This window comes from Mustela lutreola, chromosome 4, assembly GCF_030435805.1.
Source record: "Mustela lutreola isolate mMusLut2 chromosome 4, mMusLut2.pri, whole genome shotgun sequence".
In the NCBI taxonomy this organism is placed as follows: Eukaryota; Metazoa; Chordata; class Mammalia; order Carnivora; family Mustelidae; genus Mustela; species Mustela lutreola.
The window spans coordinates 197,246,438-197,266,039 of record NC_081293.1 but is presented as its reverse complement, the minus strand read 5'-3'; the positions used below and the strand labels follow the sequence as shown (position 1 = coordinate 197,266,039).

The 19,602-nt window shown below is 48.2% G+C and overlaps 1 protein-coding gene across 9 annotated transcripts in view; it reads left to right on the top strand.

Moving 5' to 3' along the window:
- PRKAG2 (protein kinase AMP-activated non-catalytic subunit gamma 2) overlaps positions 1-11,639 on the top strand; it is a 245,503-nt gene extending 233,864 nt beyond the window's left edge. For all 9 annotated transcript variants that reach the window (XM_059172300.1, XM_059172299.1, XM_059172301.1 and 6 more), the window contains 5 exons: positions 810-975; positions 1,326-1,363; positions 2,290-2,436; positions 5,408-5,501; positions 10,514-11,639. In XM_059172300.1, the coding sequence (XP_059028283.1) occupies positions 810-975; positions 1,326-1,363; positions 2,290-2,436; positions 5,408-5,501; positions 10,514-10,545 (477 nt within the window). In that variant the 3' untranslated portion in view covers positions 10,546-11,639. The remainder of the gene's footprint in view (positions 1-809; positions 976-1,325; positions 1,364-2,289; positions 2,437-5,407; positions 5,502-10,513) is intronic.
- The last annotated feature ends 7,963 nt before the right edge of the window (positions 11,640-19,602 follow it).

Here is a 19,602-nt window from a genome sequence, read left to right as displayed (position 1 = left end):
AGGATTCTCATGATTTGAATATTGATGAACTCTTTGACTTGAACATTTTGTTTCTTCTAATTGTTCATCTTTTCCTGATAATTATAAGGTACACCAGGAGGACGGAATCAACTGTGCCCTTTACACAAGGTGGATTTTTGAAACCGTAGACCTTATTTTGTTTTAGTCCAACATGACCCTAGACTTCTCTCTTCTGCCTTCTCCCTCCTCCTCTCAAACAGCCCATGAAAAGAAAAGTGAACTTTTAAAGGTTCTTTTATTCTGCTCAGTTGGCTTGTTCTTTGCTCCCAGTAATCACGAGTCGGAGTCCTCCGCGGGCGAGTTCAGGATGAGGGGTGGGACGGGGTGAGGGCGAGCCGAGCCGCAGCTCAGATGCTCCCATCAGACGCTCTGGGTTTGCAAATGTGTGGGTTCTTCATACGTAATACTTAATGCTGATGGCGGGACCAGGAATTGAACCTAACTCAGAATAAAGGATTCTCGGGTGGCTGTGGGTCTTGATTTCCAAAGAGACTTCTTGTTCCCGCTTCCATCCACGTTTTCAGTGAGTGAGGGGAAAGGGAACATTACAATCTATGTTTTCTGCAGTATTTTACTAAGTAGTTAAATGTAAGCTTAGAATAGAAACCGACTGAACAGAAACTACAATTCTTATACGTAATACTTCATGGTAATTCAGAGAGCCAGGTAGATTGGTAGAGAACACTAACTTTAATTTGTTATACATAGTTTTCGTCCAAGTGTGGACATGTGAACATTAAAAAGGTCTGTTTGGGCTCTAGACTGTCTGTATCTATCTTCCTGTTTAGATGTCTGATATGCCAAAGCCTGCCTTCATGAAGCAGAACCTGGATGCCCTTGGAATTGGGACCTACCACAACATCGCCTTCATCCACCCCGACACTCCCATCATCAAAGCCTTGAACGTCTTTGTAGAAAGACGAGTGTCGGCCTTGCCTGTGGTAGATGAGTCAGGTCTGTGGGTTTGGTCATACCAGGGCCTGAAAGACCACGCTCTGTCCCCTGGGGGCAAACTGACAGTTAAATGGTCAGTGGATCAGATTCGGTGGGTGGCAGCCAGGGCTTGGAGCTAAAAATTTAGATACGGCGGATCAAGTCAGCACCAAGGAGCACTCAGCTTAATGAGAGTTCCAACTGGCTTATTTTCACATTTTCCATTAAGATGTGATTTCATGCTCATTTAAAAGTAGACAAGTTTGTTATTTAGCAATATTTAATTGCTAGTAAGTACCTGGTTAAGATGGATTTTAAATGTCATCTTTTTGTTTCTAAGACATTTTTCTAACATCTGTTTTCATTTTTAGGAAAAGTTGTGGATATTTATTCCAAATTTGATGTAATTGTAAGTATTTTTAGTTTTGTCACACCTGTCATCTAGAATGCATTTAAAACCTATTCACTAATCTGTTTGCATTTTTCCCTAATTTAATAGCTTTTGTGGCTGTGCGGATCGGAGGATTCCGTAGACCAACAGTCACTGTACCTGACACTCCGTGGCTTAGCAGTGAATAACATATTAGCATTTTAGATATTATTTTTTAGGTCCGTGGATAGCTTCTCTGGCACTACAGCATTTGTGAATATTTTAAATGGTCCTATTTCCATGCACGAGCCATCATTCATTCTGCCAGGAGGCCAGTGCTTCGTGTACACAGGAACGTGTGGGTCCCTTGCTAGATACATCCCGTTGTTCGCTGGTGGGAACAAAAAGACAGCAAAAGCATTCAGGAGATTATTTAAAGTCCTGTTTTTTAATCCCTGGTATAAATCTATTAGAGGTAGTGCCACATCTTCCCACAAGCTGCTTTCTTTTCCGTATTCATTTTAAATGCACTTCCTTAGGGTTTTAGGATATTTTTTTAAGAAAGGGAGCTGAAACTTCCAAAAACAGGCCGGTTGGAGTTTGGTTGCGTAGGACTGTCTAAGGCTAAAGCCACGTGGGTCTGTCGGGCCTGTCTGGCCTGCTCTTCCCCCGTGACTGCTTGATCCCCCTGACGCCCTCAGCGCCCTCCTAGTGGGTGCCCTGGGGCACTTCTCACCCTTTACAAAGGGCAGTCCATGTCTCCAAAGACTTTGTTCACTCAGGCTCTAGAGCCTTACACAGTAGGAGCGGGGGGAATCCTCTCTGGGAAACGCCGTCACTATTTCGCAAGGTTGCCGCAGGTAACAGAACAGGAATGTTTCTGAAAATCACGTCACTTGACACGGACTTTGGTCACAAATGTGAATCGAAATGAAAGGATATAATTCATCGTTACTTCATTACAGAACCTTGCTGCTGAAAAAACCTACAATAACCTAGATATCACGGTGACCCAGGCCCTTCAGCACCGCTCTCAGTATTTCGAGGGAGTCGTGAAGTGCAGTAAGCTGGAAATCCTGGAGACCATCGTGGACAGAATAGTGCGGGCTGAGGTGAGTCAGCGGGGCCGTGCTCCTCCCACTCTCTCGCCCTCCCCACCCCTGCCCCAGCTTTGCTGCCCCAAGTACTCACTGGCCAGGGGGCCATGGGGCTCGGGGATCGTGAACCACAGGAACGCCCGGAGAAGCAGACAGGGTTAAGCGGATATCATGCTTTCCCTCTCCAGAACCTCGCGTGTTGCCTGCCGCGTAGGTCATCTGGAAATGTTCATTGAATTGTTAAGTCCTGATATCATAGTTGAATCAAACCAGTAAGAGACTTTCATGGTTTAAAAAAATACATAATTAGGAAAACAAATGTCCCAAGAGCTTTGAGTTCCATTAGAGTATTTATGAAGTTGAAGTTAAAAATGTGTGATTATATAGTTTCAACAAAGTAAAGTAGAAATCAGAATTACCTTTCGAATTTTTAAATTTTCTCTTTCCAATTTGGATGGTAGTAGACGGTCCAGTAACGTTACTTCCTGCCCCTCCACACTCATACGCCCTCCTGCTTGATGGCGCGTAGGATTTTGGACGTACTCAGTTCAAGATGAGCAACGAATGACACATCTAATTCCATATACCCGCTCCCCAAATCCTTTCTTTCCTTTCTTATTAGACAAGGATAGGAATGTTCTCCTGTGTATCACTCTCTAGGACTGAAGGAAGCAGCAGTGTTCTTTCTGGAATAATCTCTGAGTCGGCAGAATTCATTTATAATGATATGTCTGCTCTGGTACTTTTTATTATAACTATGAGAATGCAGTCCAAGAGGGAAAGTCCCCAATAATTTTTCAGGCTAACAGGCAATCTTAACATTACATTTGAAGTAAGGGTCGCACGAGAACACAGCCTACCTTGCCGGAGCCATCAGAAACACAGACCTGTTTTTATCATTGTGTGCTGCAGACTTCCACCTTGCCCTGTGCTCACCTGTGGGGAGACCCCTACCCCCCGGTTACCACAGCTGTGGCTTCTGAAATGTATTTCACTAGCATCTCAATATGAACTTTATTTCTATTTGAATCTTAATATCCATCACTCTTGTTTTCCAGAGTTTTCATTGACTTAGGAATACATCTTAACTTTTAATAAGGTCCTTAGAATTATGCGTAGTGATCCTAAGTATTTATAAGGACAATGGACATCCACATGAGAGAATCCCTCATAACAGTGAAAAATGTCCTTAAAGAGTATTTGGTTGATATGAAAAAGACATAGTAATGTATTGCTAAGAGAAAAAGCCAGTTACTGGCTTTTGATTCTATTCATTTATATGCACATATATGTGGAGAAGAGAGGCTAGAAGGCCCCACAGCACAGCACTGACTGGCTGTTTCTGGGTGGTGGAGATCCGGTAAACACAGAGAGCACGGAGAGCGCAGTGCTCCTCCGCTCTGAGCTCTCTTGTTCGAGCATGTATTACTCTCAGGTAAAAGAAGAAAGGTAATGGGCTTTTCCTCTCAGGTCATCTGGCGAGCAACAGATATTTCTTCGTAATAGGAAATGGGTCACTGAGGAAAATAAAGATGTAATTCAATACTTTTCTCATTATGCATCTTGACTTTTTACCCCACTGAAATCATTCTTTCACCCAAGGACTCCTAACTGGGGAACTGAGGCCAATCTTAGCTTAAATACAGTTGTTGGAGAAAGGGCATACAGTATCAGCAATGGTTTGGTGTATTTATAGGACATAAATACCGCACTAGCTTTCTGACACCTAGGAGTATTCACTGGTTTAGACTCAGCAACAAATGACAAGATAATGTTTTTGATGGTCATTTCTGCCTGGTAGAATTAATTCTCTGGGTGAGATGGCCACCTTCAGCAGTTGACCTTCAGCAGTTCAAAAGAGAGTTATTTAATTAACATTATTGAATGTTAACAATAAAATGTGTCTCGCAAAGACTGTAAAGCATTCTTTGATCCTAGGCACAAGCCATTATTTTAATTTATAAGTAACCACATTGTATCACAGGATTATTGAAGGCCCTAAGCTTTTTTTAGAGAAATTTTTGAAGTTTAAGTAATCTCTACACTCAAATGGGGCTCTAACTCAGGACCCTGAGATTAAGAGTCGCACACACTTCTGAGCCAGCCAGACTCCCTTAGAGATACTTTTAAAAGTCATGAGAACAAAGTGATTATTTTTTAAATCCAAAGCAAGTGAAGATGTTGAAAGCATCCCCAACACAGTATCAGAGACAAATCTAAAAAAAGAATTTCCTCCCCTTTCCATCTCCTTCCTGTGCCCCCCACGGTGTGCGGTGGGGTGGGGGACGCTCTGTAGGGAGAAGAGCATCGTCTCCAAGGAAACCAGCAGGCTCGCGGCTGCCTCAGGCCTAGGAAGTCAGAGTCGCTCCAGAAGCGCGATGCCTGCTCACTCCTTTCCTGTGTTCAGGAGAATTTGTTAGAACGACCCCTCACAACCGGGGCCACTTGCTTAGAAAAGACCCGAGTAGAACATGGGGTGTGAATACAGTCTGTTTCACGTTATTAGAGTTCCTCTATCCTCTGAGCTATGTGAACATACTCACACATAAACTTCCTGGAGAAAAGACCATAGACCATGAGCCACTCATGACCTCGTCCGTCCGGCGCGCGCTTGGACATCTGTCCCGTGTAAGTCAGTAGCAGCTAGTTCTTAGAGACTGAAATACTACTTTAAAAATGTAAGAACTTACTTTAGGAGAGTATTATGGCTACACTGTACTTCACGTTTGGGGTTGTATCATACATATATTAATGCTCCAGAATTTGAGCACAGTGGGATGCAGCTAGCGAATTTTTCCTACAAGTCATTGAAGTCAGCATTGATCTTAACTTGAGAGCCTACGACCTTTTGTGGTTCTTGACATGGTTTCTGTCTCTTACTTCTGCGATGTCCCCCTTGTTTAGTACATGAAAGACGTTATTTGCTAATAGCCGTCGTAGAACCTTCTGTGAACTCTGACACGGGAGCTGCTTGTCCCGTTGGCAGGTGCATCGGCTGGTGGTGGTGAACGAAGCAGACAGCATCGTGGGCATCATCTCGCTGTCAGACATTCTGCAGGCCTTGATCCTCACGCCCGCAGGTACGTGCGCCGGCCGCGGGCCCTTCCCTCTGCGCCGGCCGACCTGGGAGCGGCTGCTTCTCTGGCACCCGGGCCTCTGTAACCCGTGGTCACTTGTTGTGTGGTTTTCCTTTGTAGTTTTACTGCTCCAGTTGGGTGAAAGAGAATAGCTTCTAGAAAGTATTCTTAGGAGCATCCTGTCCACGACCATAGCACCTGAATAACTGAGCATTCATTGCCAGATTCATCTCCTTTTTCATTAAAAAGCTAAGATCTCTTCAGTTTTGCTTTATTTTTAGGACTATTTCCTAGAAAACATAGGAAGGGAAATGCATTGGGTTCTAACTATTGAGACTTATATTTACCCTTAAAAAAAAACTTACTAGTGTTTTGAGTATATAAAACAGAAGACCTGAACACAAATTCTTCCATTAGTAGTGTATTGGAAATTACATTAACTATCAAACAGCACTGATGGCTAACCTCATTTTCTGCCAGGTCAACTCTGAGCAAGCCCGCAGGCCAGTGTCAGCAAGCAGGCAGGGAGAGGAGAGGAAGGTTGTCTCCTGTGTGCCATGTTGAATAGTGACAGGTGCCTGAAAGGTCCTAAAACCACCGGCCCGCTCTTTCTCCTCTCTGCCCCTCCCCTCCCCCCCCTGGAAGTTCAAGCGGCCCGCCGTGGGCCGGACTCAGCTGTACCAGGACAGGCTGAGACCGCAGAGGGAGTCACCTCTGAGAGTTTGAAGTGTACATCAAACCTCAAAGTGTGCACATACCAGAGTACTGATTTCTCCTGAGTTCAGAAATCCAACTAGCTGAGACAAGGTTTCAGTCGGCCTGTAACCTAAAGATGCCCGTCTTAAAGGGATCCCTGGCACCAGTGAGATAGCATGAGAGCAAGGACGCAATGCCGACAGAGCAGCAGTGCCTGGAGGCTGTCGCCGAATTTGAAACTCTAGCATTGGGGCCAAGGACACTCATTTCCAGTGTCAGCTGTTAGGGAATCTAAAATTCACGAGAGTCTTCATAATCATGAAATAGTGATAAGACGACTCCGTGAATATGAGACTGTTGACAGCATCATTTATAATAACCCCAGACCGGAAATAACGCTGACATGCGGCCCAGCACCAGGCTGCATGGCGTGCGTTCTGCAGAGTGCCCCACAGCACTGACCGTGACTGCACATTGCTGTGTTTAATCTCACACATGTGACCTCAAGCAGAGGAGCCAGGCTGTCCCTGGAGCGCGATGCCGCTCGCCTGCAGCTTCCTCGGCTCCCTCATGCGCAGCAGGAGAAGGCCTCCTCAAGAGCAGATTCCTCCTTGCAGGCACGTAACTCGGCACCTTCAGAAAAAGGCAGCCCTCTTCCAGGCAGCAGCCCTGGGCCAAGGCACACGTGCCCGGCAGTGTCAGGGTGAATCTCTCTGTCCTGTGGCCAAGATTCCCCAGGCCTTGCAAAATCAAAGCAGACAAGCCAAGATCTCCGTCTCTTCACGCCTAGTGTCTCAGGCCGTAGGAGTGAGAATGTGGGCTGGGGTGCCTGGCTGGCTCAGTCATTGGAGCATCTGACTCCTGATCTCAGGGTTGTGAGTTCAAGCCCCACATCGGTATAGAGATTACTTTAAAATAAATTTTTTTAACGTTTTTAAATTAAATTGAGATTTTTGGGCTGGATGAGTTTACATTTCCACCCATGTTTGATATTTTAAATTTTTTAAGTCCCTAATACGGTTCTGTGGGGAGGATCCCTGTTCCACAGCCAGAATTTGAAATGTATGTTACCATAGAAATAATGTTCTAAAGATAGTAGTCGAATTAGCATTCTCTACAATGTAGTATGTAGAACACTATTTAGGAAAATGCTTCGTGTTCCTAATAACTGGATTACGGTGAACATTTGGAGAACTCTCCTGGAGCATGGGACTGGCCCAGTTCAGATCAGCAGCCCTTGAGATGCTCAGACACGTGAGGGCCGGCGGCGTCGTGTAAGCTTCAGAGGAGTCCAGCCCCATTGGCCTGGTGCCCCTCAGGCCCTCGGAGCTGCCTGAGTGGGCGCAGCAGCTCAGCTCAGTTAGCTTCTGTCCAGCCAGTTATAGAGCAAGGAGGTGAACAACAGGCCCTCCATCCTCCAAGGACACTCTGAGTTTAAACCAAAACATGCGCGGAGCCACTTGTGCACGACAAGGTGCATCGTACCCAGGAGCCACGCTGCTGTGTGGGTGTCCACGGACTAGAAAGTAAGAGGCACTTTCAGAAAGTGTCCACTGTAAACATGAATAAAAGGTACCAGAGGTTATATATTTCAACAGCTGATGTCCCCCATGAAGGATACCGATTCGTTGTCCTAAGTTTCTTCAGCAGCAGCTCCTTGTGAAACTCAAGACTGTCCGAAGAGTGAGTGCCAGATCTGAGAGCAGGAGCGACAGCTTGTTAGCTCCTTGTTCTCATGGACGGTGAATCTCTTTCAAAAGTCGTCTCGTGCCTGAAGCGGAAACAGGAGCTGCTGAGACAAGAGGGGTAGCGCTCCTGCCACCCACTTGGAAATATGCCAGCCAGACCGTAGGTGTTACGGCAAATATCCGTAAGTACAGCACTGTTTTAAAACATTTCCATGAGTACGTACAGGCACACTTCAGAGACTGTGGGTTCGGTTCCAGACCACTGCAGTAAAGCAAAGCAGGTCCAGAATTTTAAAACAACAACGTACATGCCATCACTGAAAAAGACTTTATTGCTAAAACGTGTGACCCGCCATCTGAGCTCTCAGAGGGTTGGTCTTTCTGCGGGTGGCGGGTCTCGGTGGCGCTGCCGGCTGCTGACCCGTCGGGGTGCTGGGTGCTGGAGGCCTGCGGGGCCCTGCGGTTTGTCGCACCGATGGCTCTTCTGTCCCAAACGGTTGCGGTTGCTCGGCGTGAGGCGGTGCCGCCCAATGGCGTTTAACCCACAGAACTGCCTTCAGAGCTGGAGTCCATCCCCTCGAGCCCTGCCGCTGCTTCATCCGCGCGGCTCCGTCATGTTCTGATCCGTCCGTCGTGGCTCCCAGCGGCAGCTCAGGAAGCCCCTCGCTCTGCTCCTCCCGAGGAAGCCCCCCAACGTGCGGTCCCGTCTGACCCTGAACTTGCCCCAGCTGCGTCCCCTCCTCGGGCTCCGCTCCTGCTCTGGTCTCCTGCGGTTTCCCTGTTGTGGCATCTCCAGAGCCCAGGCAGAGCCGACTTGGCCTGGTTCTTCAGCGCCGCGGGGTCTCAGAGGGTCACGGAGCACTGGCTTCGGCTCCAGGTCACCGGCCGCGTTAGCCCCTCGCGAGAGGGTCGCCTGCTGTGAAGCTCTGAAGCCGGGCACTGCCTTCTCCTCTCGGGCTGTGAGAGTCCCAGCTGGCATCTTCTTCCAAAAGAAGGCTGTTCCGGCTGCGCTGAAATCCAGTGGTTTAGGGCGGCCCCGTCACCGGTGGTCGCAGCTACATCGTCTGGAAACCTGGCCGCTTCCCCTTGCACTTGGGTGCTGCGGAGATGCCTTCCATCCTGGGGCCTCCTGAACCCGCCCCGGCCCGCTGCAGACGGTCCTTCTGCAGGTCCTCACCTCCCCACGGTCCCAGCACAGAAGAGAGTCCGGGCCTTGCTCTGGATTAGGCTTTGGCTTAAAGGAATGGGTGGCTGGTGTGGTCTCCTGTGCAGACCACTGCCACTGTCTCCAGGCCAACAGCAAGGCTGTTTCGCTTTCCTATCATTCATGTGTTCACTGGAGTAGCACTTTTTTTTTTTAAGTTTATTTATTTGAGTAATCTACACCCAACTTGGGGGTCCAACTAACGGCCCCAAGACCAAGGTCACATGCCCTTCTGACTGAGCCAGTCAGGTACCCCTGGAGTAACACTTTCAATTTTCTTCAAGAATTTTTCCTTTGCCTTGACAGTTTGGCTCACTGTTTGGTTAAAGAAGCCTGGCTTTCGACATGCCTTTCTCACACTAAGCTTAATCGTTTCTAGCTTTTGATATAAAGTGAAAGATACATGATTGACTGACTGTTCCGTTCACTTGAACACTAAGGACAATTGTAGGGTTGTTAATTGGCCTGATGTCAGTATTGTTGTGTGTCAGGGACAAGGGAGGCTCTAGGAGAGGGAGGGAGAGATAGGGGAATGGCTGGTCAGTGGAGCAGTCAGAACACACGCATTTATTAAGCTACTTTCTTATGCGTGTGTGGTTCCTGAGGCCAGCAGTTACAGTAGTGACGTCAGATATCACAGAGGGGCACCTGGGTGGCTCAGTTGGCTAGGCTCGGGTCATGATCTCGTGGGTCATGGGATCAGGTCCCACACTGGGCTCCATGGTCAGCGGGGAGTTTGCTTCATAGATTTTCTTCCTCTGCCCCTCCCCTCTTTCAACCACCTCTTTCTCTCAAAATAAATAAATCTTAAAAAAAAAAAAAAATCACTGATCACAGATCACTGTAACAGGTAAAATAATAAGAAACTTTGAAACACAGAATTACAAGAATGTGCCAGGGATGCAGAACAAATTCTGTTCAGCCAGCAGCACCAGTAGACTGGCCTGATGGAGGGTTGCCGCAGACCTTCAACGGCAAGAACAAATTCATGGGCAGAGAGCAGGGAAGTGAAGCACGAGGTGGGGGTACGCCTGCGGGGCAGCAGTACTGTGCGGCACCCTCACTAAAACACGTGTTCCTTCTTTTAAAAATTCTAGCAGTTCTACTGCTAGCACCCGCTTCTCTTTTTTTCAAACTAAATCTTGCATACTTAGGCTTCTGACATGTAACACAGATTCGAAGTGGGCTGCTGTGGCGGCAGGTGGTCTGGGAGGCGCTTGGAGCCACCTGCTCATCTGCCACCTGCTCATCTCCTGTCCCCGGCTCCCAACTTCTGGAACATTCTTCTAAGGCACTGCAGAATATGGGTGAAGACCACCAAGCCGGAGGTCAGGGGGGCGGGACCACTGCTCTTGTGTGTAAGACAGGCCCAGCTGTGACATACCTTTCCTTTCCTTTGAGACTGTCATTTCTCCATCTACCAACAGGTGCCAAACAGAAGGAGGCAGAAGCAGAATGACCACTGTGAGTGGAGAAGCCCTTAGAGGAGAACCTGAACAGAGATTTTGGGTCACGCTTTGCCTCATGAACACTGACCGTGACAGAAGACAGTCAAATGGCTGAGAATGTATATCAGGGTTTAGTGATGGGTATTTTTTCCAGTGATATTGAAACTGAGCTTAAGAAACAGAGTTTATGTGTTTGAAGATTCAGGCTTGCATTAAAAGACTGTTTTCAGACCTCTGTCTGAACAATTTCAAGTGCTGTATGTTATTAAAGTGCACTGTGTCCTGAAATTTTTCTTACTTTTCATTTCAAAGAATTCACTGGTCTGTAACAGGTAATATGACATAAGGCGAGTGCATGGCCTTTTCAGACCTAGTGCCTTATGTCAGAACACGCGTATGTCATCACTGCGGCCCATGGCGGCTGGAGCCACACGGTGCTGGGGCGTGAAAGTCTTTGGACCTTTACCAAATCAGTTTGTTTTCATTAGATTTGTCGAACAGTTGTAATTTGGATAGAAATACTTTATAAAACTTTAATGACAGTTTTACGTTGAAGTGTCTGTTCTGAACTATAATGTAAACAAAACTGCTTTACAACAGCTTTATTTATTTCTACTTTCATGCGATTTTTTACACCTCGTGGTGGGGAAGCTTCACTGTACCCATTAAGAAACCATTGGTTGTTATTTTCAAATAGCAGATTTCTCATTTCGGTTTGGATCTGGAGAAGATAGGACTTCAGAAAGAGCCACGGCTAGGTTTTAAAAGCTGAAGTGTCTGAAAGCACGTGTGGAGACCTGCTCTGCTAGACTGGAAACAGGCAGCGGTTGGAGGAAACAAAAGTGCCGGGAAGATGTCTATTTTTTTCTTGTGTATTGAAATGTAAAATCATGATGTTTGTATGACTGCTGATGCGATTGTTTTTGTAAATTTTATTGTGGCATATACAGTATTGTCATATGGTCGAAAAGAAACACAGCGTTTCCTAATGTAAGTGCTCTGAAAATGTCGACACTGTATATATATATATGAATATAGTTTGATTTTTTTGTTTTGGGGTGTTTTTTTTGGCAGATTGAAAAATTAAAATAAATCTTATTATCGACTGCTTTGTTAAAGAAGTTCTTTAAAATGCCATGTCTTTCAGCACATAAGAAAAATCTGCTCACAGTTTTCCCCTTAGCTCTCTCTCCCCAAATGAAGAACATGAATTCTCAAAGATCATCAGAAAGAAAAAACCCTCATGACTTGATTCACAAACACTACCTCTCCATTTTTAAGCATAATATATTTAAGGAGAAACTGACGGGGAGATTCCATGTGCCGAGCCGTCACTTTGTTCATCTCCTCAGAGGCCAAATACGAGAGCATACGTCTCTGTTTCCCTGTGGAAACAACTGTGGTCGTGACTTAGGTCAATGGTAATATTTGGGAGAAAGGGGAAAAAGGCACAAAGCTCCTACGACATAGTTTTGGAAGCCAAAACCTCTGTTTTCAGTCCACCCCCGGTCTGCGGGTGCACACGAGTGTGCACAGGCTGCACCACGCGTGGATGTGTGACGCATATATATTCAGCTTCGGAACATAGTTCAGGACCCTTCACAGAGACGTGTTAATGCTGTCTCCTCCCACAGGTGCACCCCATCCAGCAGCCTCTGGCCGAAGGGGAGGGCACGGGGCTGTGCCAACGTCCCTGGCCCCGCACGAGAGCTCGGGATACACCTGCAAGGGTCAGCTCCGCGCCTCAGCCGGAGAGGCACAGCCACCTACCCACGGAGGGCTGTTGTCTTGGAGTTGTTTCCAGTAAGTGATAAAAGATCAGGTTCTGCTAAGTGGCCTCTCTGCGCCCTTCTAGAAAGAAGGAAGAGCGGCACTTGAGCCAGGTGAAAGAAGGGTTCTAAGGGAAGAGCCTAGCTGACCTGAGAGAAAGCACCTGGCACCAGTTGCTGGATAAGCTGCCTCTTCCTGGGGAGGCTCACTGGCACCTGCTGGGTCCGCCCCCAACCCCCACATAGCCGTGCGCCAGCGCACCCCACGGGGGAGCCCACAGCCCCCAAAGGCTTGTGAACAAATGAGATGAATATGAAAGAGCGGATCAACACTAACCACATCTGTTCCAGAAAAGGAGGACATCCGTCCTGTTTCATGTTCTAATCTCTGTGAAAAACTTAACAGATTTATTGAAACAATGACACTCCTTAGATCCTCCTACAGAAACACTTGCATGAGCAGACAATCCTCTTAAACCACGAGTTCTCATCCAGGAGAGATGCTGGATCCTAGGGGACATGTGGCAAAACACAGACATTTTTGGTTGTCACCACAGCAGGGGGGTGGGGGTGGGGGTGCTGGCATCTGGGGGGCAGAGACCACAGATGCTACATAGGACGGCCCCCCCGACACAGGTATCCAGCCCAAGATGCCAGGAAGGAAAGAGCCTAGACACAGCCCAAAACTCATAAAATGTGCCGCATATTCTACTTCCTTACCGAGTCTGTCCATATTGGGGGAGGGAAAACTCGGCAGGCAGGCTTTCTGGGAAGGTAGACATCAAAATACTCCACAGGTGGATTCCAGAGGATTTATTTCCAAAGCTCTTTCACCAAAAAGAGAATTTTGCTTCGCATCCTAGCACCCTTGGGAGAAGATCCCAACCCGTAGGGAGATACTGGCAAAGTGAGTTTCACTTACAGACACGTGGCCTGATTTTATTTCTCAGACTTAACATGCTGTACACAATTTCCCTTAGACATTGACCGAAGTGAGGGCACAGGAGGTATGAGCACCACCTGGCTCTCAGAGGTATTGAAGATCCTGCCTATAGGGAAGTCGGAGAAAAGCCAGGTACCTAGCTCCTTCTAGAACTTTCCATGCTTGAATACTGCTGACCTCCACCTCCAAAGAACCTCACAGACGGGAATCTGAAGACTCGATGGAACGCTGCTCTGACTTCAGGTATGGGATTCCCCCTGGAAAGCCCGTATCGCAATCACCTGCCGATGGTAGGTTGGAGATGCAGGACAGGCCTCACAGCTGCCCCCACCTGCCGATGTCAGGAGCTTCTGGCCCTCTCCCTCCTGCTCTGGCAACCAGTCACCCCCCACAACAGTCCCAGAATGCAGGTAAATGCCGCCACGTGTCCCTAGTGCTCCTTTGCCAGCCATCCCTCCTCCCGGGCCCGGGGAGAAGTGCGTCCACCCTCCTCCAGGTGCAGAGTCACTCCCTCCCAGCCCAGCGCGCGTGCCTGGGAACAGGTCCCTGCCCTTCCTTCCTGCCTCTTCCAAACTGTGCTGCGGAGGCCTGGGAGAAACAAGAAATGGCCCGAAGCTACGCCCCAGGCTGCTTATGGCCACAGCCTCAGGTGTAAAGACCAAGGGCCCCTCAAACTGCTCCCCACCAGGCCTGACAACTTCCTGGCCAGCACAGACCCGAGGGGGGGGAGCAACACCCTCCCCCACCCCAGACCACCTGCAGCAGGTGCACAGCCGGTGCCCTCCTTTCTTTGGCTTCCTGAGCTGCGGTGTCACCTCCCTTCAGGCCGGAAGACCTCCCCATGGCCGGCCAGGGGAACAGGGAGAGGGTCACCCTCAGGAAACCTCCATCTTTATCGACAGCCCCCGGCCCCGAACTCCTGCCCAGCCAACGCCTCCACTAAAAGTCCCCCACAGGCGCCTCATGTGGGACTCGTCTTCGCACAGGAAGGGGCGATGCTGGCAACCTCTGCGAGCTTTTTCACCCTCCTCCTCTCCTTCCTGCCCCTTGAACAAACACCATGTAGTGGCAGCGTTTCTGATGGCCCCCGTGCACTCAGGCTGCTCAGCCCAACAAGCTGACCCTCCTAATTTACGTTCATCATGGCCGTTAAGTTGCATTTTTAAAACCAAAACCCTCATCGTCTCAGGCGTCTAGGTGGCTCAGTGGTTAAGCGTCTGCCTTCGGCTCAGGTCAGAATCCCAGGGTTCTGGGATCGAGCCCCACATCGGGCTCTCTGCTCAGCTGGGAGTCTGCTTCTCCCTTTCACTCTCCCTCTGCCCTGACCCCCAGCTCCTGCTTTCTCTCTCTCTCTCAATTAAATGAATAAAATCTTTAAAAAAAAAAACAAAAAAAAAAAAACCACAACCTCTCATACTCATTTCACTGCTCAGAAGCCACCACGGGCCCCACAGCAATGAAGACCAGGCCCCCCGCCGCCCTCTCCCGCTGAGCCTCACACCCACATGCTTCCTGCTCTTCTCAAAGCACCAGGCCTTCCGCACCTGCCTACCAGCCTGAGCTGGTCCCATGTCCCTTGCCACCTGCAGACATTAAACTGCTCTCTCAAGGGCCAAATCAAAAGCTAGCTGCACCGTGAAAGCTCCCAGGACTCTCCCCAGCTCACAGACAGATGCCTCCCTCCTCCGACTACCACGAGCCACACTTCTGTTGGCCTGGTCCACCTGCCTCCTTCCTGGACAGCGGAGCGTGCGATGGAGGCCCCCTGGCACCTGGGGACAAAGACAAGCTGCTCAGCCCTGCCCTGGACACCAGGAAACTGTTGTAAAATCCCTCCCCTGTCCTGGCCTGGCTTTTCCCTCTGTACAGCTATCGAGATGGACAAGGATGTGTGTGCGTGCATACTGTCACGGACAGTAAGGGCACTCCCTGAACGCGGGAGGACCCGCCAATGTTAGTAGCAGCCGTTGTCCTTGCTGGTGGTCACCCAAGTTCCTCAAGGAAGGGAAGGGTCGCCCACTCATCCCCATGCTCTAACAATGGCTCATCTCTGGGCCTGACAGGTGCTTCATGAATGTCCATCCAACGTTTGAGGTGTGGTGGTAAAGGCCAGTACATCCACTAGCACGGGGGGCAGTAGAGCTGATGACGTGCTCTAGGCACGTGAAATTGTTCCCCTAAATTGCCCAGTTACTTGATAAAGGTAGAGAGGCGCCGCAGAATACGGAGCTCCTCTCTACATTCCCAGGCAGCCCACTTCTCTGCCTTACACCTTAACATTTGAGTTCGGACACAGGGATTGCAGAAGAGGATGCTGGAGGCAGGCTCCTGAGGGCATGCGCCCTGCTCCCTTTCTAACACAAAGGGCACTTCCTTCTTGGAGAAGGGGCGGTGGAGGTCGGCAGACCCCCACAGACCCCCACAGCGCCTGCTGTCACAGGGGAGGGCTGCCTGGAGTGGCCGGGATGGCACAGCACGGAACAGCACAAGGGCCAAGCTCCCTTCCCCTGGGAGAAGAATGGAGAAAGGGACAGCCACACCTGCTCAGAGACAAAGATGAAGCTGGCTTCAGGAGCTGGGAGTGGAAAAGCCCAGAGAGACGGGTGCACGGAGACAGCCCCTCATACCTCCAGCGATGCAGAGGACTGAATAAGCTCGCTCCTGACCCTCTTAAAATCCAGAAGCAGCCATTCATGATATCTGGAGAATTCCCATGCTCTTTCTTTGCACCTTCTCTTCTTTTTAACAGCTGAAACAATTTCCAGAAACTTCAAAAAAAAAAAAAAAAAAATGCTGTGAGTGACCAGTGGGGAAGGAGTTGGCAGGTGGGAGGCGGCGGGGGGGGGGGGGGCAGGTGGTCTCTGGTTGGGGGGTTTCCAGTAAATCAGCCTAGAATGACATCATCCCTGTTACTTTCCAGAACCACATCAAAGACAACAGTGGTTTAGTACTGATCAACTGGAATTCAAGGGCCACACCTGTGAACACGATAGATCTCAGCCCTTGGGAGCTTCATTCTGGCTCACAGGGTGAAAATTTTAAAGGCAGAGCCATGCTAAGGTTTTCGCTCCAGCTGTTTTCTCTCCCTGGAACAGCCACCCCGGCCCCTGGCCCAGATTTCTGCCCAGCCACCTCCCTCACCGCTTTCAAGCCTTGCTGCGATCTCGCCTTCTGGATGAGGCCTGTTTTGACCACATTCTATTAATAACTGCCAGCGCCACAAATAACAACAATGCAAAGGAAAGGAAGGGGGAGGAGAAGCTACAAGCTACTGAGCCAGCTTCCTGCCAGGCGCTCTCCGGGCCGGCGCCCAGGCTCTGGGATCTGAGGCGGCCTACGAGCACCGACGCGGTAACCTGGCCAGGCTGGGACCGCTGGGAATTCGCGGACTTTGGGACTTGATACAGGCCTCATTCCAAAGCCCACGCTCTTCATCCCAGTTCTAAACAGCTACTGCAGGTTGAATGTGTCCCCCCAAAAGATTTACTGATATCTTCACCCCCAAAACCTGGGAACGTGGCCTTGCTTAGGGAGGGTCGTTGCTGATGTGATCAAGCTCAGCGAGGTCACATTAGACTAGGGCAGACCCTAACGCAGTGACTGAATGTCAGGTGACGACAGGGACAGACCGATGGGTGGGACAGAGCTGGGCACGAAGGAGGTGACTGAAATGTTCCACAATAAAAAGTGGTTTTCAAAACTTGACAAAAAACGTTTACAAAAGTAAGCCATTTGCTTTTTTTTTAAAGTAAGTTTCTCTTCACCTAGACATATTAAAATGAAAACACACAAAAGAAAAGCTGTAACTGAGAATAAAAAAGCAGACCCATGGTTTCTCAGATGGCAACGGAGGTTCATTTTCTGATACCGTGAAACCATTTGTTAGAAATAGGGCACACTCCTATTCTTAGCACACTGAGAGGAAAGTTGTCTTCAAAAGTTACCATATTATAGGTTTCAGACATCTTAACACAACACTTGGGGATGAATAATTAAGATTTGTTCATTATACTTGTGCACCTGATGGTTCTATTTATTATACTATAAATTAGTTGACCTAAATGTTATTTTTTGAAATAAGCTTTTTTAAGAACTGTAAACAGTTTTTAAAAGAGAGCAGCATGTACTTCTATTCTTTGCAAATTGCCTAGAGGAAGAATGCTCCCCACCTCTGTTGGTGAAACTAAGATGACAGTGAGAGCCAGCGGGTAGCAGAGCCTGCAGGGCAGAGAAGTGAGAGAAGTGACAGACCGGCCTCCCCACCACCCCCCAAGCCTCCCCCTAGAAGCTTCTTCTGGGACTTTGAACCTTCTTGCAGACCCACTGCCATTTTCAGGTGGCCGTCACTGAGTCAAAGAACACTGACCAGGGGGCAGCCCTGTTCCTCCAGCCACCGTCAGCTCCCCATGGTCTCTTGCTCAAGTCCCCAGCAGTCCCTCACTGTCTGCCACCCTGGGCCACCCTGCCTCCTCATCCAGCCTGAGTTCACTATCCATACCAGACACTGCCAATCCCCGCCCCTGTCCTCCTAAGAAAGCCCCGGCCCAGCTGACTGCACAGGGCCCTGACCAACCCCTACTCTGCCCCCCCACACACACCCTGCATGGCCCTGGTCCAACCCCGCCCGCCCCGCCGCCCCTCCCACTAGGGCCCCGCTGGCCCTCAGCTGTTAAGTCTTCATGTGCCTCGTTTTCCATCATCCACCATTAATCCACCTCCAAACGCTCTGCAAAAAAACACTAGTCTCCTCACCCTGAGTTCAAAAACGTGAGGTAACCCATCTGTTCCCTTTTCCGTAGACATCACTCATGGGCCTTGCCATCCTTCTGTGTCCATCTGGACCAATGACTTTTCTAGATCGGCTGCCCAGCCAGATGCTCATCAATTTCATTCTTTCCTAACACCAGCATTTTACTTTGTTAATAATATTTAATTCTGGAGACGCCTGGGTGGCTGAGTTGGTTAAGTGTCTGCCTTCGGCTGGGGTCATGATCTGGCTGGGCTCGAGCCCCTTGGCCAGAGCATGCAGCCTGCTTCTCCCTTTTCCTATGCCACTCCCCCTGCTTTTGCTCTGTCAAATAGATAAATAAAATCTTTAAAAAAAAAAATACTTCTGTTTTCTTTATCTTTCACTTCAGCTCTTTATTTTTCCATCCTTCTGCTTTCCTTAAGTTTATTATATTCATCTAACTTCTTAAATGGGTCACTAAGCTAAGTAATGTTCAGCCTTTTTTTGTTGTTTTAATGTAAGCATTTAAGCTTAACTTTTTCCCTTTTATGGCATCCCATATGCTTTTATTTGTAGCATTTTTATTATCAGTTTAAATGGTTTCGAATGTCCTTTATGATTTCTTTTGACTCATGAATTATGCAGAAGTATATCTCCTACTTTCCAAATGGATGAGGTTCTCTATATGTTGTTATTGATTTCTAGCTTGATTGCATTGTGATCAGAGAATGTGGTCGACAGAAGTTCTTGGAAATATGTTGAGGCCTGCTTTATGACCCTCTCTGCATGGTCAGTTTTCATAAGTGGGTTATACATGTCTGCACAGAAGGCAGATTTCTTTTCATTTGTTGAGAGCCATGTTGTACAGGTGGTCACAGAAGAACTTTGTTAATTCTGCCGTTCAAATCTTTTTGTCCTTACTGATTGTTAAGAACAACTTCACCTATCAACTACTAAAAGGTATTAAAATGTCCTACAGGATTTCATTTTCTCCTTGCAATTCTGCCAAGTTTTGTTTCATATATTTTGCATAAACAGAATGTTATTGCTTATATAAAAGTTTAGAACTGTAACATGGTCCCAGTGAACAAAACCTTTCATCATTATTTAAAGACTTTCTGACCACAGTAACGGTTCTTTTTTTTTTTTTTTTAAGATTTTTTTTATTTATTTATTTATTTATTTATTTGACACAGAGAGAGGGATCACAAGTAGGCAGAGAGGCAAGGCAGAGGGAGAGGGAGAAACAGGCTCCCTGCCAAGCAGGGAGCCCTACGTGGGGCTTGACCCAGGACCCTGAGGCGATGACCTGAGCTGAAGGCAGAGGCTTAACCCTCTGAGCCACCCAGGTGCCACCGGTTCTGCTTTAAACCCTATTTTACTTTATATCAGTGCAGCTTCACGGGGTTTCTTCTGGCTGATACTTGGTTTCTCCTTTTCCCAATTTTACTTTCAATTTTTCCATATAATTTCATGAGTTCTTACATAAACCAGGGGGACTTAAAACCTTGCATATTAAAAATCAGCAGGCTCGGCTCTAAGCCAGGAGGGCAAGAGGAAAGGGAGTGCCCACCCTTAAAGAGAGAGCACCACTAACAACTCAGGAGATACCCCAGGAGGCAGCAAT